This window comes from Lampetra planeri, chromosome 34, assembly GCF_965212315.1.
Source record: "Lampetra planeri chromosome 34, kcLamPlan1.2.h2, whole genome shotgun sequence".
In the NCBI taxonomy this organism is placed as follows: domain Eukaryota; kingdom Metazoa; phylum Chordata; class Hyperoartia; order Petromyzontiformes; family Petromyzontidae; genus Lampetra; species Lampetra planeri.
Window position 1 is genome coordinate 156938 of NC_136140.1, and position 23295 is coordinate 180232.

Here is a 23295-nt window from a genome sequence, read left to right on the forward strand (position 1 = left end):
GACGAGCGTACTGATTTTGTGTTGTGAGACGAAATGGACGTGGGCAGATCATGCCACTTGATGAGCAAAGAGGAGATCCGAGTGGGAATGAGCCCATTGGGGGTGATGGGGGGGGACACGCTGTGATGGTGGCAGAGTGGCACCGCTGGGAGAGAGAGAGTGGGTGATGGGGGGGGGCACGATGTGATGGTGGCAGAGTGGCACCGCTGGGAGAGAGAGAGTGGGTGATGGGGGGGGGGGGACGCTGTGATGGTAGCAGAGTGGCACCGCTGGGAGAGAGAGAGTGGGTGATGGGGGGGGGGGCACGATGTGATGGTAGCAGAGTAACACCGCTGGGAGAGAGAGAGTGGGTGATGGGGGGGGGGCACGATGTGATGGTAGCAGAGTAACACCGCTGGGAGAGAGAGAGTGGGTGATGGGGGGGGGCACGCTCTGATGGTGGCAGAGTGGCACCGCTGGGAGAGAGAGAGTGGGTGATGGGGGGGGGCACGCTCTGATGGTAGCAGAGTGGCACCGCTGGGAGAGAGAGAGTGGGTGATGGGGGGGGGGGGCACGCTGTGATGGTAGCAGAGTGGCACCGCTGGGAGAGAGAGAGTGGGTGATGGGGGGGGGGCACGATGTGATGGTAGCAGAGTAACACCGCTGGGAGAGAGAGAGTGGGTGATGGGGGGGGGGGGCACGCTCTGATGGTGGCAGAGTGGCACCGCTGGGGGAGAGAGAGTGGGTGATGGGGGGGGGCACGCTCTGATGGTGGCAGAGTGGCACCGCTGGGAGAGAGAGAGTGGGTGATGGGGGGGGGGCACGATGTGATGGTAGCAGAGTAACACCGCTGGGAGAGAGAGAGTGGGTGATGGGGGGGGGCACGCTCTGATGGTGGCAGAGTGGCACCGCTGGGGGAGAGAGAGTGGGTGATGGGGGGGGCACGCTCTGATGGTGGCAGTGGCACCGCTGGGAGAGAGAGAGTGGGTGATGGGGGGGGGGGGCACGCTCTGATGGTGGCAGAGTGGCACCGCTGGGAGAGAGAGAGTGGGTGATGGGGGGGGCACGCTCTGATGGTGGCAGAGTGGCACCGCAGGGAGAGAGAGTGGGTGATGGGGGGGGGGGGCACGCTGTGATGGTAGCAGAGTGGCACCGCTGGGAGAGAGAGAGTGGGTGATGGGGGGGGGGGCACGCTCTGATGGTAGCAGAGTGGCACCGCTGGGAGAGAGAGAGTGGGTGATGGGGGGGGCACGCTGTGATGGGGGGGGGGGGCACCGCTGGGAGCCAGAGCCTCGTGTCCACTCGAGGCCACTTGGGATGTGGGTGACGTCATTGGCCACGATAACGATGTCGATAGCGAGTCAACTCGTCCTGCACCCCCTTGCGAGTGAATGGACATTGGATAACAACACAATGCAGCATGATGTCAAGCAATAACAAGTTATAATAGGAACAAGATAAAACGGAGATGAGTCACTCCCTACACAGCCACAAGTGCACCACAAGTTTAGTCTGAAGTACATCTTTTCCCACCGCTGCGCTTTGTGTTTTCGTTTCAAATTAAATCGCCACTGCGCTCCCTGTGAGCCCAATGCCACAAAGGGCTCAGGGCACATTCCTCCTGCGCGGACCAACCCCCAGTCTCCAATCAGGTCGACCATTGTCCCACCAATCCCCTGTTGGGGGTTGGTAGACGAGGGTTCGGTGGGACAGTGGTCGACGTGATTGGTTCAAGCGAGCCCGGCTCTGCTGCTGCTACTGCTGATGAGACGCCGCGTGTCGAATCCGCTGCAGGGTTTGCACGAACTGAAGCAATGCTGGTGTCATGATGCACTCGCACAAGGGCCTGCTGTGCCTTCATGGGACGTGAAACAATACTTCCGTTCATTATGCGGCGGGACAGATATAGGTAGGAGGCGGAATGTCTGATTAATTATTTAATGATGGTTTTTTAAATCGGGTTAATAGGATTAGGATTGGGGGGAGGGGTTCGGGTCAGGACCCCCCCCCCCGCTCACCAGCGCCCCTCCCCCCTCACGCAATCGCCGCCGCGTTTTACAAACGCGCTCGGCTCGCCGTAGCGCGGTGACGTCACCCGCAGTGGAGGCCTCGGGGAGAGAGGAGCCGGGACTCGGCTCTCGCGTCCCCAGCGGCAGCAGCAGCAGCAGCGCCGTCGAGCAGCAGCAGCAGCAGGAGGAGGGGCAGCAGCAGCAGGAGGAGGAGTAGCAGCAGGAGGAGAGCGGCGGCGGTGGTGGCGGCAGACGCGGCTCGCCCCCTGCACGCCGCGACTCTCGCCGCAGCCGCCGCAGTCGCGCCGCTCGGACGCGGCTCCTCGCTGCGCGACCCCAGCGACCCCAGCGACCCCAGGTGACCGAGACGAGCGGACAGAGCCGAGCCTCGTGAGCCTCGTGAGCCAGCAGCAGCAGCCGTCACTCTGAGCGGGGACGCGGGGGGAGCAACCGGCCCGAGCGACCCTGAGCGAGGTCCCCGTGTGAGCTGAACGGGGTCCCCGTGTGAGCTGAGCGAGGTCCCCGTGTGAGCTGAGCGAGGTCCCCGTGTGAGCTGAGCGAGGTCCCCGTGTGAGCTGAACGGGGTCCCGTGTGAGCTGAACGGGGTCCCGTGTGAGCTGAACGGGGTCCCCGTGTGAGCTGAGCGGGGTCCCCGTGTGAGCTGAGCGGGGTCCCCGTGTGAGCTGAGCGGGGTCCCGTGTGAGCTGAACGGGGTCCCCGTGTGAGCTGAACGGGGTCCCCGTGTGAGCTGCGGTGGTTCCCGGTCTCGTGGCGTCGCGCTGCCTCCTCACCCCGCAGGCCGAGTGCCGCTGCCCGGCCTCGCCTGGGGCGCTTTGACGCCACCTCACCCAGCCTGGCTCGCCTCACCCTCACCTGCCCTACCCTCACCCTGCCTCACCCTCACCTGCCCTACCCTCACCCTGCCTCACCTCACCTGCCCTACCCTCACCTTCCCTACCCTCACCCTGCCTCACCTCACCTGCCCTACCCTCACCTGCTCTACCCTCACCTGCCCTACCCTCACCTGCCCTACCCTCACCTTCCCTACCCTCACCCTGCCTCACATCACCTGCCCTACCCTCACCTTCCCTACCCTCACCCTGCCTCACCTCACCCTCCCTACCCTCACCCTGCCTCACCTCACCTGCCCTACCATCACCTGCCCTACCCTCACCTGCCCTACCCTCACCTGCCTCACCTCACCTGCCCTACCCTCACCCTGCCTCACCTCACCTCACCTGCCATACCCTCACCTGCCTGGCCTGTCTGCTCCGAGCCGCCTGCCAGCCCGCGTGTCATTGCTGCCCCACTGCCCCGTGTACCTGCTCGCCATCCCCGCTCCATTAATGTCGCGTCTGTCGTCGTCCTGCTGCTGCTGCTGCCTCACTCGCGCCGTGTCCCCCCAGGCGAGCCGGGCGAGTCGGGCTCGCAGGTGCAGCCTCTGCTCAACGTGTGGGACACGCGATCAGCGTTCGAGATGTACCCCATTGGAGTTGTACCTCATTGGAGACGTTCACCATTGGGAGATGTACCTCATTGCAGACGTTCACCATTGGAGATGTACCTCACTGGAGACGTTCACCATTGGGAGATTTACCTCATTGCAGACGTTCACCATTGGAGATGTACCCCATTGGAGACGTTCACCATTGGAGATGTACCTCATTGGAGATGTACCCCATTGGAGATGTACCTCATTGGAGACGTTCACCATTGGAGATGTATCTTATTGGAGATGTACCCCATTGGAGATGTACCCCCATTGGAGATGTACCGCATTGGAGATGTACCTCATTGGAGATGTACCCCCATTGGAGATGTACCGCATTGTAGATGTACCTCATTGGAGACGTACCTCATTGGAGATGTACCCCCATTGGAGATGTACCCCCATTGGAGATGTACCTCATTGGAGATGTGCCCCATTGCAGACGTTCACCATTGCAGACGTTCACCATTGGAGATGTACCTCATTGGAGATGTACCTCATTGGAGATGTACCTCATTGGAGATGTACCCCCATTTTAGATGTACCTCATTGGAGACGTTCACCATTGGAGACGTTCACCCGGCCGTGGCCAACGGCGATGAGTTTTTATCTCCAAACTTTACCGCCTTTTGAGACGAATCCGTCAGTAGCGCTTCGTCGAGATGAATGGGTGCTTGAATCTCTTTGAGTGATGTAGGATCTGAGACTAATGTTTAGTCTGTTGTGGTTCGTGCTGGGTTCAGCCGAACACTGAAATGGTCATGTCATTAAGTGTTCGGCTTCGTGTTTGGCTCGTGAATGGTTGTGGACTACTTTTGGTTCTGAGTTAGGACGAGAGTATAGTTCCGGGACTAGGATTTGGTTTCGCCAGTTCTAGACAATGGGCGACTTCACTGAGGATTAGGGTGGTGGCTCGGCTCAAGCACGCTGTGAATGAGGGGGCGGCTGTGAGCTTGTTGCGTTTCGGCCATCATCTGCCCGTCGCCACCGTTGTGGGCCTCTGCTGCTGCCGCTGCCTGGTTTCTGGCTCTTGTGCGACCCGTGCCCAGTCGCGCTGCTGCTGCCGCTGCCTGGTGCCTGGTTTCTGGCTCTTGTGCGACCCGTGCCCAGTCGCGCTGCTGCTACTGCCGCTGCCTGGTGTCTGGTTTCTGGCTCTTGTGCGACCCGTGCCCAGTCGCGCTGCTCCTGCTGCTGCCTGGTGTCTGGTTTATGGCTCTTGCGCGACCCGTGCCCAGTCGCGCTGCTGCTGCTGCTGTCACGCAATCGCCACGAGCGACAGCGGCTTCCCGCAGGCCCCAAGCTCGGAGCGACTCCGGCGGTGAACTCTTGCCCGCGTCTGTGCTCGCTCGGCAAGTGACGTTCCATTTGAGGTGACGAGGGATTGGCCACTTTAGTCCGACACTTAAGGCGAAGCAGTCCGCACCGTTTCGTCTGCAAGACACTTGCATGGCGACCCGCTCCCGTCACTCGGCGACTACACGCGCGACCCCGCTCATTTGTACGCGCGCAAGCACACATGCAGTGGGACGCAGCGGCAGCAGCTGCTTAATCAGCTTCACGATCTTAAATTCTCAGCCTTAGCTTCTGCCAGTGCTGTCTCATGCAGAGTCTGAAGTTACCGAGGTCATTGTCCTCAAGCCACGGGTAGAGCCGGTCACATGAAGGCATCAACTCACCGTGGTCATGTTCAGCATTTCCAGTGCTTGATACACTTACAGCACAGGATGACGTAGTCATTGTCAAATTATAAATTTAATGGACAACTTTTACACACAACTCTTGCGATTTCAACTCCGAGTCTTATCAGCAGGAGTCGTGAATGGCCACCATTGGGCCTGTTAAGCACAGCACGAAAAAAATTGTACCCAGCTGATTGTGCCGTCGTGGAGGACTTTGGGTAACAAACGTAGGGATTAGAGGGGCTACGTTGAAACGAGTCCAAGGTGCCCTGCTTAAACAATGCTCCTGCAAGCCAATGGTACAGAAGGCAGATGGACTGATATGGGGGTTTTTGCGTTTAGACACTCATCTCTTGAATTGAACGCAGTTTTGCAGTTCATAGAGCCTTGTTTAAATTTAACGTTGTGAGAAGGCGCCACTGCCTTAGCTCTGTCACGATCTGCCCTTACACCTCTTGATACAATGCAGGCCTCTTGTGGTGTGCGGTCGCTGCTGGGGCCGATCCCTCTGTCCCTGCTGGGGCAGTGGCCCTCTAGCCCTGTACAAAACCAGCCAGGTGGCACAGTAGTTGGAGCTCACGCTTCGCAAGAGTTCAAATCCTGGTGGGGGGTCGACTGGGCCCATCATCTTTATGAAGCTGATAGAGAGGCATACTACTTTGTGGGGAGACATCGCAGTGTTTATCCTGTCACACACTCAGGAATGTGGAGTTTCTCCCGTTGGCTCAGGAGATTAGTTGGGTTTTACTCCATGCTTTTTTTTCTGGTGACCACGATTCATGTAATGTTAAGAGATTTTATGTATACATCTGAGCACACACACTATTTTGCATAGGCAATTCTTTGGGTTGTATGCATACTCTTTAAAGACTATGTAGGATTTGATTTTCAGAGCATATACAATTGTGATGTAATAACTGGAGAGAGATCATGATAAAAATATTGATTTGCAGCAACAATTAACTGACCTATATTCTGAAGCGATTGTGTGTTTGGTCTCAACCAAATGTATACAGCCAGCCAGCGTGTGGACAAGGTGTTTCACAAACACGTCCAATCAAAATATACTAAAGCGACGACAAAGCCTCTCATGAATGCAGAGAACTATGCAAGTAAAAAGTAGGCACCAAAAGTACATAGCTGGGTCACAGGGCATCATGGTAAAATGTAGATTACCCTGTGTGGTGTCTGGTGTTTGTGTGTAGTGTATGTAGCCTGTTCGTGTTGGTAGTAAACCAACACTAGCATTCTTTACTCGTTTTGTCCTTATTAGCCATCATCACTGCACTGTCCGCGACATGTACAGATTGTGTTTTATGGCTGCCACAGAAAGCAACCGGCCCACACACTGCCAGGCATCCTCCTTAACAGCCTCAATAAAAGCCTTTTCAAGGCTGGTGTTTAGGCGTGGGCTGTAGTGATGGGAGAGGATGTAGTCTTGTTTTACAGGCCTTTAGGTTGTGCTAATTCCTTTCTTTACGAAGGTCTCACAGTGTGTGCCAAGGGCAGTTCCTGAAAACAGCTGTGGGGTACACACAGTTCCAGTAGCATAGCAGGGCTGTACCACTCTGATGATTCGCACTAAAGATGTAACCAGTCCGCATTGAAACTCGTTTATTATATATGGTTGTACCATTGTGACGATTTTGTTTTATTTCCACCGCACTTCACAACCATTTTACATAATGTTAAAGTGTCGAGTCAAATGCCTCCCTGTCAAATGAGCAAGAGGGCATCACTCCACTCTTGTCGGTGGCCCTGAGCCAGTGGTGGTAATTCCACATGCCAAAGGCAAGGACCAGTCTGTAGGATTGCCACTGGTGGCACCACCGGTGGCTAAGATTGTACTGACATGCACATACACTCCTACAAAAGACGCACTCGGTATTATGGTGGTGATTTCCCCACATAGTCCTGTGGTGTAAACGCAGCTCGTATTTCACGTTAAGTGTGTTTGATATTTCGTCTCAATCTGCACTATTTTTCCAGTTGATGGCTATTCCTATCGATCAGAAGGACATTATTCCAATATGCAAGCGTGCTATGGATCCAGTATTGGAGAAAAGTGTACACACATTAGTGAAAGAAGGTGAAACGTTAATCCATCAGTGGATCAATACGGTCTGATGTGCTTACATTTATACAGAGTGTATTATTAACATAGATTATGCTGTTCTTACCAATATTTACATTAGTCCAGAGCTAATATGGCAGCAGGGTGGCACAGTGGAAACACTTGTGCCTCAGAGCAAGAAGGGCCTGCGTTTGATTCCTCATTTGGGCACCATTCTGTGGCGTTTGTATGTTCTCCACCTGTTCTGCAATGGGTTTCCTTCGGATTCTCTGGTTTCCTCCCTGAGCCAAAAAAACACCACACATTGTCACTGGTATTGGCCAAACATCCCAATGCTCAAACACGATCTGCAAATTACTCGTTTGGGATCACACACAGCAACATTGTCGTCTACTGGGAAAATATGCCATTGCTTTACACGTTGCCCTGTGGTTATACACCCAGCAATCAGTACGTGTCCATACGCAAGCAATCTTTGGACAGTGGTCATCTCCACTGGGGGTCCTAAACCAGTGATTGAAATGGCACATTTCTGCGGAAGTGATTAGTCCATCGACAGTCAACCACGATGGCCTTCCCACAGAATGAAATCCATTATACTCACTTCTGATGGGCGATGGTCCCAGTTGACACGGGACTGGAAGTCATCGGATTTGAAGTTGCAGTTATGAGCTGCCGTTCTACCACAGTGCAGTACAGTCGGTGTCTGTCAGCATTGAATCCCATCAGTTGACAAATAGGCTACACTAGTGCTGGGATGATTGGTTTATTGAATTGATAAATGGACGAAGTTTTATAATGGACAAATCTCCTGTTGGGTTATTAGCCGGGGCCCTTAAGTGATGCGGTTGATGGCGCTAATGATGTCACCAAGTCCTGCTCATCACCTCCCGTCCAGCGGCACACATGCCACTGCAAACTCAAAACAGTAAAGAATACCACAGGCAGCTGTATTGTTCTAAATAAATGAACTGATTTCAGCGTGAATGTAACCTCGTAATGTTAAAGACGTATTGTCATAATCATTTTGTATATTTGGGATTGGCACCATACCTATAGTGCAAGGCAATCACGAATGCGCTTTTTATTGCACACAGCAATATCCAGTTGAGTAATTTGCGGATAATTTTCAAATTGGCATATTTGGATCGTGATGCTGGCACACGACGGCCTGCTCGTTTGGAAACTTTGATGTCCGCTGTGAAGCAGACGGCCTTCTCAGATTTACAGTTGATGCCCCCACGGAGTATTGTCCAGGGTGGCCTGCCAGAACCTGAGCCGTTGCAACAGGCGGTGAACGTGCTGCTGCTGGGCCATGTCACCACCATGTCTAAGCAAGAGGCCTGAGTTTATCTTTATTGTGCACGGTGTAGGAATGTTATTTGCTTTGCAGCAGCGGCTATGAATGAGATAGGTGTCTGGTTACTCCTTGGCTCACTGCAAGTTGTTGAATTTTTTTTTGTAAAAACACAAGCACGTCTAGAGAAATCCGATCGTTTCTTTGGCTGTGTGCAGCTGCTCGTAATGGGACAGCTGCACATGAAGGTTTTAAATGTTTTTATCCCCCAATTGTATCCTAACATTGGTGTCGCGACAGTGGATGGTGCGTCACCGCGTATTCGGAGTCGGAGAGCACCCCCAGCAGATTTCACACAACATCTGAAGTCGCTTTACTTGGTCTCTTGTTCACACTTGGCAGCGCACATTTACATCCCCTGCAGGGTTTGTTTGCCGTATTACAGAGTCAAACGTTAAGTCCCTTGAACACAATTTTTTAAAATAAAGTGAATAAACTAGGTTTAATAGGGTAATTGGTGACTGAGACAAGACCACAATCGCTAAACGTGGTTTACCCATGGCTGGCTGCCTGGATTCACATCAATGATCTCAGCAGTGCCAGCTCAACGCGTCGGCACGGCCATGAACCCCACGAGCCAGCCGGTCGCTGTGTCCTCTGGCTGTAGTAACCCGGCATGGCCCAGCCGCGTGCGTTATCCTGCGCTGATGCGGTCGGTGGACCTCGCAGCAGCGATGGTGTTGGGATGGCGCCCCGCTGGTCGGTGCCGGGGGGTGGGTGGCAGCACTGCTCCATCACAGCAGTCTTCTAGCCCTGCCGTCTGAACGCTTCTTTTCCTCTTGAGCGTCGCCGCTTCAGCAAAGAGCCTCGCCGCCAGGAGGATCCTGCCTCGGGTGTGCGGCCACTTCTTGTTTTGCTATTTTTGGGTAGATTAGAGCAAACTGGAGTGCCTGGAGGAAACACCTAAAACGAGTTTCTTTACATTTGAACATAAATGCATAACGTGAAGACAACTCCTGTTTAAAGATTAATTAAAACTAAAAACCTAGTGTAAGTGCATTTTCCAATGCAATACTATAAATAATAATTGCTCATTTATCCAGGAAAGCCGCACTGAAGCCAATGCTCTTTTCAGGCCAATCCTGCTATATTGGGATGTTTGGTCAACACCAATTACATTGTGTTTTTGTTAGCTACGGGAAGAAACCGGAGAACTTGGAGTAAACAACAGGGGAAGCGCATACAAACTCCACACAGAAAGCTGCCCGAGTCTGAAATCAAACCCGGACGCTTCTTGCTGTTGGGCACAAGCATTAACACTGCTGTCACCACCCTGCCACCACCAGACCACAATTCATTTTTAAATGATCCACTACCAATGCCCTGGCTTCCTGCACATAAACTCCCACAACCATCTGCATTATTGCTTTGCTGCGATTGGATACAAATCATTATATTGTATTAATCATCACATGCGGTATAAATATAGGCTTCGATGACGAGTTTCATATCTTGTTGCTGGCATTGTGCCATTCTTGATCACACATTATTATCACCCACAAGCCAAGCAGCCTCGCCCAGGCCACAGTCTAAATGATAGCATGCCAAGCAAAGTGCAAAACCATTGTTCGATTTAAAGCTTTCGTGACTGCAGGGATTCATCTTCTTGGTTCTTTCGGTAAAGTCACGTAGAAGGGAAATAATAAAATAATAAAAATAAAACATAATAAAATACAATTCTCACTAAGTGAGAATAAAACATAATAAAATACAATTTTCACTAAGTGAGAGTTGTATTTTATTATGTAAATTTTATTTTATTATTTCCCTTCTATGTGACTTTACCGAAAGAACCAAGAAGATGCAAAACCATTGTTCGTGGGGTGTTACATAAAAGCTACTCGCAGTCATGACTAATATAAGCTTGGTTAGCCGATCAACATGCGTCATACAATCGTACACAATTAACACGAATTTTAGGTGGTAAAGAATACGAGTTTTCTCGCAGAGGATATGAGATACGAAACCACAATTTCGGTGGAGAGTGGGATACAGTATTTATTTAACCCCAGGCAATTGTATATGATGATGGAATTTGTAAACAGGCGATTCGGCTCTCCGAGGGTGTCGGTCGCGAGTGTCTTTGCGTGCGCTGCATCTGTCATTGCATCCTGCGCCAGGCACCGCACCACTCAAAGGCATTTTCACACGGCTCACTGCTATAAACCGGCTGCTGCTGAGGCTTCTGCGTGTCCTGATAAACAACAAGCGATGGTAAACATTCGCATCGCTGAGGAATAATGTCGCTTCCATTGCTGGTGTTTGTCGAGCACTAGTTGGAATGTGCCGTTTACTCCAAAAAAGTGTCCCATTGATTTTTTTTTTAACAGAAATGCATCCTCTACACACATGGCTACTTGTGAAGCACCCTGACTAGCAACTGCCCCCAACAGTTGTGTGTGCTGTTTTGTGCAACCAGGTCACCAAGTTGCAGTAAACATGCAGAAGGTACGTCACTCGTGACAACACCGCTGTGGCATCTACAGATCCAACGAGCGTGCGTGAGCATGAGGATGCCGGCTTGCATGTGATTCTGATTCTGTATGCCTCATTCGCAACAAAACTCTAGCAAAGTTCCATCGCAAGGGCTCACCCATTTTAGGTTTATGGTTATAGCAATCAACGATGTGGTATGTTTAACAGACAGGTCTCCCGCAGTCCTGAAAACTTTTATCAGAGATTCTCCACGGACTCTACCCTGGCGACCTCTCCCCTCTCATCTCACTCTACTCCCCTCCACGCACTCTCCACTCCAGCAACCAAGGCTTTCTGTTGAAGTCCCCAGTCAACATTTGCTCAGTGGGAGGTCACTCTTTCCCCTCTGCTGCCCTCTAGTCTGGAACTCCCTTCCCCCAGCCAACCAAACTTGTGACTCCATGCCCCCTTGCCAGTCCTGGCTAGAGACCTTCCCCTTCTCTGCCCAAGACTGCGTCTTCTCTCTCAACGGACAGAAGATTTTCTATTTCTAATCCCAGTCAGGTATCAACTTATTTCGAAATCCCTTTGGGTTGATGAAATAAGTACCACTTTGTTGCGAGTCAGCAGTGGTTGTCCTATGGAGAGACTGGTTGCTATGGTTTCCACTACAGAAATGTGCTCAGGGCCCCCAGTACAGATGAGCATTGTCCCGTGTGGGAGCGCGGAGAGACCCCATTCTTTACATAATTAACAAAAGGTAGTGCCAGTAAAGAAGTGCATTTCCTGTGTGTACAGTATTGCCATCTTCCAGTAACAGGGCAGCAGGTTTTGCACACTCTGCACGATGAAGTTCCCACGTGACCACGCGCAATCTGCACAGGTCGGTCACAAACCTACTTGCTACTCTGCCTTATGTTGCTCATCACGAGGTCTCGCAACGCGGCACGGCTCTGATCTCTGCGCAATCCACCAACCCTGCCTCTCGGGCTCGGGCGGGCGAGCAATGCCCTTTGCCGTGTGTGTGGCGTAGTGAAGTTGTGTCGCTGCGCATGGTTTAAATACAGTGCGGCATTAAATCGCAAAGCGAGCTGCGTGCACTATGCTTGTTCTAAGCGGCTACTGCGCTGGCGATTATATTCCAGCCTGTTCCGACAATAATTAAAGTCCAAATAAGTTTGCGACTACATTTTATTAAAGTGCTACAGCACTTTATTTCAAACTCCTGATAAATAGACGTAAAACCCGTACGCGTGTCCCTGCTGAGTCACAAATCCTCCTCCAGCCTCCACCCTGGCGCAGTGTCTCTTCGCACGTTCTGCGTATCTACCATCAACGGTTATACATTCTGCAAATATCCGGGCATGTGGCTCAGTTCTCGCTTGAAACTCGGTACACGTATACAAAAGATCACTGAGAAGTGTTTTATAAAATGTATACTCGTTCAGCCAGGAAACCCTTGCTGAGTCTCAAGACTTTTTTTCAGGACGGGCCTGCCAAGTTTTCAGTCAGGGATGATGATGATGCTGCTGCTGCTGTGTGTGATCCCAAATGATTAATTTGCAGGTACATTTTCAGCAATTACCAGTTGCATTGCATGATTTACTTAGCTATAAGAAGAAACTAGGATCCTGGAGGAAACCCATGCAGAACAGAGGGAGATAATATACGAACTCCATGCAGTCACGTGCCGGAGTCAGGATCGAACCCAGGAGCAGCTTGTGTTGAGGCGTGAGTGTCACCACTGCGTTATCCTGCTGCTCTTAAAGCTAAACAAAGTTTTGTTTCCAGACACGAATATCGTGTTCCTCACTATCCACAGCTTGACGCATGCAACGTCACACCCATCATGACGGTTACATGATTGTAAATCTGCCATTAAGTTTATCTGCTTTGGTTACACCAGATGCAAACCCTTGCTGCCCTCCCCATAAGGTTCTGAGATGTGATTCCAGATTCAGGGAAATCGCATTCATCCACACTGCTCTACAAACCTAGAATAACCTGGTGTTAACGTCCTCAATTAAAGCCATCCCATTTAAACCGAACTTTTGCTTGGAAAGTTTGAGTGCTCTTGCTTTTGATAATTATCGTTCACACTTCATTTGAGTGTTGAGATGAGGATTCTGCTGAGATTCGTCAGTGCAACTCTTGACAGATCACACACAGATTGCTTGTTCAATGCAACCCCAGGACACAGGCAGTGAAATGAGAAGGCTGTCCTACCCCTACGGAAGCACGCTGCTTTATCTCTGCCGTGCCATTCATATCTATCAAGAAGAATATCGTTGTGTCTACGCCGAGTTTAATTTACCCCACAACCATAGGCGTCTCTCTTTGCTGTGCTCCACTTGTCCCGTGTCACTGCTAGGCAAGTCTAAAACTCTGTAGAGCTGAGTGGAATTGCATATCTTTGACTCTTGCTTCTGTGGCACGTCTAGCACTTCACTGCAAAGCTTCTTAATGGCTACAGTCAATTTGCTGTGCTTCTTTGTGCTCGGTGGAATGTTTTGCCATTCATTGTGTGTGCCTTCATCACTATTCCGCTGCAGCTTTATGATTTTGCCTTTCCCCGATGTAATTTTGTTGACTCGATTTCTTTTGTGAAAAAGAGGATTCTGTGGGAGGCTGCTTTGTTCGCATTGCACTGCAGTCACCATCTCTCCGGGGACACGTGATTAAATCCGGTGATGTCATTGGCTTGCCCAAAGATGTCACTGAAAATCACATTTGTTTTCTTCTGCGGCAGTGGCCTGGAACCCAAGCTTCACAATTTTTGAAACCAGCTATGAAGCCACTGATCTAGAAAAGGAGCCTCATCTTCCCCAAGGCTTAAGTAGCATTTGTTCAAAACACTGGGATGAGGTTGCATTGCCATGTAATCACGGTGGAACTAAACACAGCCATGCACTGTAATTATAAAGGAATTTGCAGGTTTATAGTCTCCAGGACTTAATACTTGAGCTGCTTGGAGGGGCAAAGTGGAAGTCACGTGACCTCTCAATCGATAAGCGATGCTTGCTTCTCCTGCAAGGTGACGGCACTTAGTGGCGGCAGCGGCGGCCACGACAGCAGCAGCCGTGGTTAGAGGTAGGCAGTGATAAAACGCTTCTTGAGAGACGTAATTAAGGGGCCTGTTTGGGAGTAAGGGGGAAAGATGACGCCCAGTTTGTGAGTTGATTCGGGTTAAGTATTGTTTATTTATGTATTCAGAGCATGCTCAAAATTTACCAAAAATGTAGAAAATTACATGCAAATTCTTAAATTGAGATGACACCACAAGATCCCTCCTCAACTGAAAACTTGGCAGCACCCTCCTGAAAATTATTCTGGAGATGAGTCTGGAGATTCGTTTAGGCTTTCCTGGGTGAACAAGCGTGGTGGTGATAATAACAACAGCTGACAGAAGCCGTGCTTCCTGGGCAGAGAAGCAAGGGGTCTGCGTGGCTTCTCACTGAGACTCGCACCATTCTCACTGGTCCCACAGCTGCCGTGGCTGTGACACGGCGTGGCTCTCCCTGTCACACCACGTGGCTCTCCCTGTGACACGGCGTGGCTCTCCCTGTGACACCACGTGGCTCTCCCTGTGACACCACGTGGCTCTCCCTGTGACACCACGTGACTCTCCCTGTGACACCACGTGGCTCTCCCTGTGACACGGCGTGGCTCTCCCTGTCACACCACGTGGCTCTCCCTGTGACACGGCGTGGCTCTCGCTGTGGCACTTGACGCTTCAAGCACCCATCGGATACAAATGCCAACACACGTGGCCATACTGATATGACTGAGGCACCCATATTGAGCTTATATAAAGCCACTGCTCTGTGTGATGACAATAATTAAACACACGACAACTTAGTATTTTTTTTACGGCAGCAAAATAGACTTTGGGTGTGTAACATTTACTGTGCTGTGTTTAGAGCCCTTCTCTCATTATTTGTTGAAATTTAAATCTTCACTTAAAGCTGTCGTGACTGCAGGAATTCATATTCTTTAGGTCTTTCGGTAAGTCATGTAGATAGGTTAAAAGAAAATAACAAAAAACTATGACGTTTCGATCTCAACACAAGCAGTCGTCACCAGGAAAAGGGGGTTAGCTTCTAAAGGCAAACTGTTTATAAAGGTTTGAAATGGGCAGCGACTCATCACACGTCGGGGTCGCTGCCCACCACTTACATGAACATTAGCTGCTGACATTTGGGCTACGCCCATTTCAAACCTTTATAAACAGTTTGCTTTTAGAAGCTAACCCCCTTTTCCTGATAACGACCGCTTGTGTTGAGATCGAAATGTCGTTTTTTGTTATTTTCTTTGAATCTATCTACGTGACTTTACCGAAAGACCCAAGGAATATGAATGTTCAAATTTATTTTAGAAATCCTGGACAATTTCTACACCGCAGTCAATCTGTACAGAGATAATACTTGTGTCGCAGTTATATTGAGGGAATAAAAACTGACGGATTTAGATCGTCATTCCTGTTACACAGCGTGCAAAGTGGAATGCATGATGATTAAGTTTTATCGTTATTTGCAATGTGTGGCGTCCCTCCAACACCAAGGCGCAATCTCTTGAGGTTGGGCTCTCGGCCTGCGCCCTTGCAGCAAACCTCTCATCTCCCCCCGCATGTGCCTACAGCTTCGAGCTGCTGCGCCTTTGCTCAACTCAGATGTATGGCTGCTATTTCGCCCTCCTGCTCGCATTCTCTCGCTGTTTGCTCTTTGTATTTATTAACTCAAAACTTTGTCTTCAGTGCAGAGTGCCTGAACAGTTCTTCCTCGCAGGAAACTGTCCTTTACCAAGGCTTAGCCTTCACTATTTGTTCTCTCACCATCATAATCGAGGCATTATCCCCAGCTACGGACTCCCTTTCTCTGCTCAAGGTTCTCAGTTCTGGAACCCCCCCCCCCCGCGTGCACTCCTTATGTTCGCAGTAACCTCCTCTTGTCCCTCCTGACGCGTGACCACGACAAAGGCCCAGAGCCTCCACGCTCAAACCCACGGTGGTTGTTGCTCGTCTTTTGCAAGGCGGTGGTGGTAACTCTATTTCCATGATGATGCCAGTCTTATTCGGTAGCGCATTCGCCGTCCGTTGCAGAGGTTTGGAGTTTGAATCCGGCAGGCTGCCCTGGTTATTTCTGTGGGGTGTATTGACCATAAAGTGTGCGCCGTTTAATCTACGGTGGATGTTAAAGATCCAGTGACGTCATTTGAATAGAGTAGCCAGTCGTGTGGCAGCGTCACGGTCCAAGTTTGGCAAATTCTAAAAGTTACACCGCAAATCTCAATGGGGATCACACATAGCAGCATCGTCCCCTACCGCGGAAATACTGCAGACTATGTGCACGATAGCGCCTTCCTTCATGATAGCCTTACGCTATAAGAATGACGAGTATACCAATTGTACCCAACTGTCAATTCCCTTTAACATTCAGAAGGTGCCACTCATTTTACAGATTTTCCCAAGGAACGAAGTGTGCTTGTGATGCACACACGTGTGCCAGCACCCAAAGGTGCCCACGCTGCGGAAATGTGGAGACTCGTGTTTCTTAAAGCTATTATTTTCTTATTTAACCACTGAGGCTTTAGCCCACACCAATAGGTTGCTCAATGATTTTAATCAGCAATCTGAGCAGCCTCTCACAATGAGTCCAACAGCCAGGTATGTGCTCGCTTGCCACAGCCAATTGCACCGCTGCCGTGGATGGCTCTGAGTGAGCAGAACGAGCCATCCGCACCACCACCTTCTGGTGCCAGCGTCGGTGACCCTATCCCAGTCTCGTCTACACAAAACTAGCAGGACAATCCGCCTCCTGTCCCATAGCTGTCCCTGCACGTAAACTACACAAGTATTCTGTGCACATCTCGTCAGCCGCACATCCGTCCAGCAGTGCACCATTTTGGCAGTGTTGCTTCAACAAAGAGCAAACTCTGAACTGGTTTTGATACTCGGTGTGTCATCAGCAGAGGTGAGCTCGCTTTAACGAAATGCTGGCTAAGTGCAGCGAGTAAACAAAGCCATTGACTTCAGCTCATTCACACAAACAAGTAAATTGCAGTAAAATGATTTCATAATGGCTGCTGGCCCTGTAAGCATTAATTACTTCAATATTTCACATTGATTCTGATGTTCACAATACGCACATTGATTTGTGCATGTACAGAGAGATTAATTTCAATGTATGCCAATTTGTATATTCATACTTTGGTTAATGATGCCATAGAGGTGATAAATAAACACTACAAATGATCCATATTTGTAGGGGCAGGTAAAATGTACTGATTAAAAACGTCCTTCTCTAAGTAGATTGGAATGTTGCTTTTTCATTATCATTGAAGCTGTACGGTGAAGGGGGTTCAACTGGAAAACACAGCAGCAGCAGACTGCTGTAGGAGTTTTTGTGAAAAGGGCAGGCGAGAGGGGGTTACAGCACTGTTGGAAATCTAATTAAGTCAGGGCCGCCTTGATAATCCGAGCGTGCGTGAGGAGGTTCGAGTGAAGTAGTAGAGTGAGGTGGATGGAACCATGGAGGTCGCTGTCCACGCGGCCGTGGGTCCGAACGTCCGGTGAGAGCCACCGTTGCGAGCAGCCTGGCGCTGCCGCCGCTGCTGCACTGTCCCCGCCGGTGCCGGCGGCGAACGCGGTGACGCTCCACGCGGCACTTGGCCAGCGGCCTTCTCTACATGGAAGTATTTCTTGTTAATTGTCTTTTGACTTAATTGACGTCCGTCTGAGAATATTTCCAAAATGGCAATTCTCTATTTGGCAGCCGGGCCTCCCAAATGCTTGTTATGTTCAGTGTGATGTGGTTGCCAGGCAGCAGCCCTTTGTCTTTCTATTCGAGTTGCTGTTTGTACCTGTTCCGTATCTGCACCGATGCCACTCGTGCGGCGAACGGCCGTGGCTTCTTGGAGAAGGGGACGTGGCTCAAACCCCGTTGGGTTTTCATTGTCGCCTCTGCTAAGAAGGAGATGGCCGATGGGGCCCACGCTGGTCCCGCGGCGCCGGCCCCACTGGGGGTGTCTGTCGCTATGCGGCTTTATGCATTGCTCACCGGCCATTGCTCACAGACACTGCAACGGTCCGCTCGATGGTAACGGAACTTGTTCCGCATTTAAGGAGCTTCACGAAAGCATGCGCTCGCGAGTAGTACGCACCTCCGTGTCACAGTACGATGGGCTTACACTAGGGTGGCCGCCTGGCTGGGTTGGACCAGACTGTCTGGGAGTTGGTGTCTGTGTCCGGGTGATAGGAATTGATTTGTAGCGAGATCTGGTACCGGTGTTGTGTTGAACTCAATAGCAGTATGCAGCAAGGTTTTAATAGACCTCGTGCTGACTGAGAATCGTTTCTGGGATTGGTCAACGGTAGAAAAGGTAGCAACGTGAGTGTTCACGTTGAATCTGTGGTGCAAAATTAAGTAATTCGATCCCTATTGGGTGGGCGGCGGTTGTGAGCTTCTCGGCTTTGTCAGTGGCTTTTATGAGGTGTATTTGCTTAGAGTTGAAGTTTTTTTAAGTATAATAAACAAAACCTCTATCAAGAGTGTCTTGATGGCTTTTCTGAGTAGATAGAAAACCCAAGTTGCCGTGCCTTGCCGGACGCAAGCAACCCCACGTCTGCTGTTGCATTGTACACGTGACGTGTAATTACGAACCAACCAACTCGCGATTAAGGCGGCATTGTGCCTGCTCATAGCGCGGTGCCGGTGCAGGAACAGGACAGGAATCCCACGATTCCACCGTGGAAGAAACCTGTGGGGATGATTGTTTTCGGGCAATTCCTCTGCTAACTTGAATGGCATCCTCACATGGTTAGCTCGCCATCTGGTGGGGATCCTTGGGATTGCCATTAAAGTCTAATGCTTGTGTAATAATTGAGATTAAGAATTCAACATTGAAGTCAATGGGGATGATCCCTGTCAAATATTCCCCAGTAATCCGACTGATGACTCTTGCGTCTCCATTCCAATGGAAGGGATTCTATTGGACGATCCTTAGGCTGTTAGAGAATCCCATTCTTTAAGCTGTCAAAGGATCCCATTCACTTAGTTGTAGATGCAGGAATTGCCTGTGATTTTAAAGGGGATGTTCGGACAGCCTCCGAATCATCGACGGTATCCCCATGTCGTGAGACGAGATGGGGATAGAGATGAGGCAGCGACGTCGCGTGGCCCCTGACTGCCGTTGGGACCCCGGGGATCGCGACCCCACTGTTTTTTACAGTTGCTGAGCGCAGGGCCAAGGCCCACAGCATCGAACGGCCAGCAACAAAGAGTCGTGACGGAGTCAAAGCGTCTCTTGCATTGAGCAAGGTTATTATTGTGCGAGCTTGGGGAAAGAGACGACGATGGGTGGAGGAAATCCAAACTGGATTATTACGAGGGAAGAAGCAGAAAGAGAAGTGTTGTGACTTGTCGCGTGGTGGCTAAGCACGGTGTGGATGAGACGACACGGTGCCTCGAGAGCTAATTAAACACATTGTGCCCTGCTGGGTGGCACCGTGATAGAACGGTGGCCTAATCACAGTTGGAATGTTGTAAATTCAAAACTCCAGTTATAGATCAACAGGAGTCCATCCTAATTGCAGGGTGAATATAATGAGTAGTACCCCTTTGTGCGAAGCCAACGGCACTCATGCCCATGGAGAGACCGAGGTCCGCCATCACAGTGGGAATTTTCACCGCTGCAATTCGGCCATGCCGGGACGTGAGCACCAACGAGAGAGGGGGGTAGGGTGAGCAAAGGCTCTTCACGCCTCTCTCCTTCTGTCCGTAACCGTGTGCGAAGAGAGTCGGACCGGGTTCACATTTCAGTTTACTCTGAAAAAAGGCGGCTTTCTTTGAGTCAGATGTTGTCTCGGGGTGATAGGTGTGCGGTGCTCGACAGCGTCCTGTGGCAGAAGCCAAGTGGCTGGCTTCTACAGAACACGCCGGGCGACCCTGAGTGTCCTCTTCGTGAAGGAACACAGTTTTGTTTCAAGTGTTGTTCGCAATAGGCCACAGGTCTCGAGGGTTCGCTGCAGTAAACTTGAGGTCCGTGTGTGAAGGGAGTAGTGAGTAAAATAATTTCGGCCAAATCTGGTGTGTGATTGAAACTGTGGTGAAGGGTTTTTGTTTTTTCACATTAAAACCCCCAAATAATGGGCTCTGTGTAGTCAATATATATAAAGTCAAGTAAGCGTTTTGTATGCATTGACGTTCCATTACATAGAATGGTTAGTCGATGATATGTTGTTATGTTATAAGTTAATGGGTGGGTTGGAAATCATCAGGGTCATTCATTTTGTTGGACTGTGAAGGTCTCTCTGCACTGAAGCTTTGTATGCAGCAATAGACACACACGCTTGGTGACCCGCTTCACAATCATTTCTCTGCTTCAGTTCATTTTAGATTTTAAAAAAATTCCCCATGCTACAGGCATTGAAAAAACGTCATTCCTGCAATTCTCCCCAGGTATTTTCCACTGAGATGAGATGGCAGTGATTGTGGGTAAAGAAGGGAGACCTGGCTCAACGCCAGTTACTCGGAACAGCACTGAGTAAAAAATCAAAGGAGATGATGACAATAAAAAGTCAGATTTATAGCACGTGCGGCATTCCTACAGCAAATAGAGTTGGTGGCAAAAGTCAAGCGATAAATTGTGAAACCTTGTGTTACCTGAGGAATTGCCACTGGCATTACAATGATGCCATTCAAGAGCGCTACGCATTATCAATTACTTTATTGTTCTGTATTAAATGTTGCTCAGTTGGTCACGGATGGTGGCCTGGACAGGATGGGCCTCCCTGCTGCACGGTGGCTGCTCGGCACGACTCGCCCAGCTCGGGCAAAACCGTCCCTGGCCCTCCCAAGCGTTGGTAGCTCCGCTCACTTCACGAGTTGCAGCGCATCGACAGAGCAAACAAGGAGTGATGCCCTCCCACGAAAACTCATCATCTCTCTCGGGGGAGCGGGCGGGAGCCACGTTGTGTGGCTCGCAGCGTGGAGCGTATTAGCGTGGGGCCCACTGCCCCCGAGGTCACGCCGGGGCCAGCGGCACGAAGGGGGACGCGCAACGACGAACCTGGCAGCACCGACCCGACCTCCTGAGCTTAGGAAGCAGCGCGGTTGACTGGGCCCGGCAGACTGTCTCTCTCTCTCTCTCTCTGGGAGCTGAGACCGTCTCTCCCGCTGGGGGCTTGGGGCAGGGATCGTGGGAATTTGACGCCGTGACCTCGTTGCGGTGTCCGGCCCCGGTGATGCGAGCGCTGTCCTAGAATCCACCGCTCCTGGACAGCGGGGACGTTGGTGCTGCGCGGGAGCGGTTGGCGTTGTTGGGACGGTCGGTGGTCGCACTGCGGTGTGTGGGGGGCTGCCACTTTGTCTTTGTCGGTGAGGTCGGTGCAGTTGCTGGGTCTCCTCCACCATGTCCTCGTCCCTCCCCTCTCTTTTATGTGCAGTGTTCGGCTGGCCTCAGTTTAGGTGAAAAGTTTATTCCATTGTCAATCGTTTATCATGAGTCTTGCAGCCTCATCGGGTAAATCAAGGTATTCAACCACTATGAGATGCGTTCATTACGAACAACGATGTTAACAGTTTAGGAATTTTTAGTGCTTCTTTGATGGAATTCACTGCCGTAAGTAACATCGGGTCTTTGGGATAAACCTGCATGGATTTGCCCCAGCATTGATTACATATTCAAGTTGACTGAATGTGAAGGAAATCATTCCTCGTTGCTCGGTACGGCTCCCTCGTTTGTCCGTGGTGTGCGGCGGGGACCAACGCGCTAGTGCAGAATGCCTCGGGGATTTCCGCGAATTTTACAGCAACGCCGGCCTGGAGCCGGGGGGGGGGCTGATTGCAAACCCGGGCCTCCTTGCTGTGCGGAGAACGAGTTTGGCCCTGCTCGGTGCAGGTTCGGCATTGGGAAAGTCTCGTGCATCACGGGAGGGTCATGGGAGGGAGGGAGGGGACTGGGCCCAAGGCTTCTCCGTGGCTGACGACCGCGACTGGGTCGCCCTCCCCGCACGTCAACGTGAGCACGAGGCCTCTCCCTGGTGCTTCCTCGCGCGCCGAGCCGTCGAGGTGTCGTCACGAGCGTCCCGCCCACATTGCCACTTCCGATTGTCCTCCTCTTGTACGAGTAGAACTTAAGTTCCGCGTATAAGTGAGCGGAATGATTAAAGTCCTCCCTGTATTGCCCCGTGCAGGTAGCATGCTGTTGCGCAACAGTTTGTCTCGAGCGCGGAGGGTGGCAGGGCGGTGCGGCGGTCACGCGGTGGTAACACTCGCAGCAAGAAGCGTCCGGGTTCGATTCCAGCTCGGACATTTTTTGTGTGGAGTTTGTATGTTCTCCCCCTCTGTTCAGCATGGGTGTCCTCCAGTTTCCCCACTCGATGCTGCAAAATTACCTGAGAATTACTCATTTGGATTACACATACATAGCGATGTCACCCCCACTGTGAAAACCTGGCAGGATCCTCCATAAAGAGTCTTGAGACTCGGTGATACTTTCCTGGGTAACGGGCACAATAACAATATTGGTAGTAATACACACGTCATGCCTGTTTATACAGCCCGACTCTGCTAATGAGACATTGCTATTGTTGAACTAGTGTTGCTGATGTTACGCACTCCCAAAAGACCATGTGACTGATGGAATATGTTAAACAAAGCACAATTATGCTTAAAGCTTTCGTGACTGCAGGAATTCATATTCTTTTGGGTCTTTCGGTAAAGTCACGTAGATAGGTTCAAATTCATAAAAATAACATAAACAAAAACCTACGATCGAAACGTCGTAGTTTATTACACAATTATGTGGAGCGACAGCTATGTGAAGGAGGCGTATGGTCTGCTTCGTTGTTTTGTTATTTGTAGTCTCCGCAATCACGCAAATGATTACATTTTGTCAAGAGAGGAGTCGCTTTCAATACGAGTCGCGTGTAGAGGCCGCATCCCTGCGCCTCGTCTGTGCAGTTGTTCCCATCGATCATCCGGATCCTCCTGCAGGAACTCCCCCGGTTCTCTCAAAGCGTCCCGGGAGGAGTCGCGTTTCAAAGCTTGCCCCACAAATGAGTTGATGTGAATTGATGCGTCGGTAATTGAAGCATCCAGGGTCGTGGTTTAGAAACCAAATCGTCTGTGTATCGCGCTGCTAATAGATATTGTCAGTGAATGCCTTGCAAGTCAACGCGCGTGAAAACGACCACGCGAAAAACGCATGAGCGGGATTTTAAATGACGCAAAATGTGGGAAGTAATACGCGGCAAATGATCACGTGACGCGGTTCTGTCTACCGCTTCATTCCCT

The 23295-nt window shown here is 50.8% G+C and overlaps 1 protein-coding gene across 1 annotated transcript in view; it reads left to right on the forward strand.

Moving 5' to 3' along the window:
- Nucleotides 1-2205: 2205 nt before the first annotated feature.
- LOC144729947 (dystroglycan 1-like) overlaps nucleotides 2206-23295 on the forward strand; it is a gene marked incomplete at its 5' end in the record, with an annotated part of 30618 nt that continues 9528 nt past the window's right edge. Inside the window, one exon of the mRNA XM_078610375.1 lies at nucleotides 2206-2346. Within this exon, the coding sequence (XP_078466501.1) occupies nucleotides 2206-2346 (141 nt within the window). The remainder of the gene's footprint in view (nucleotides 2347-23295) is intronic.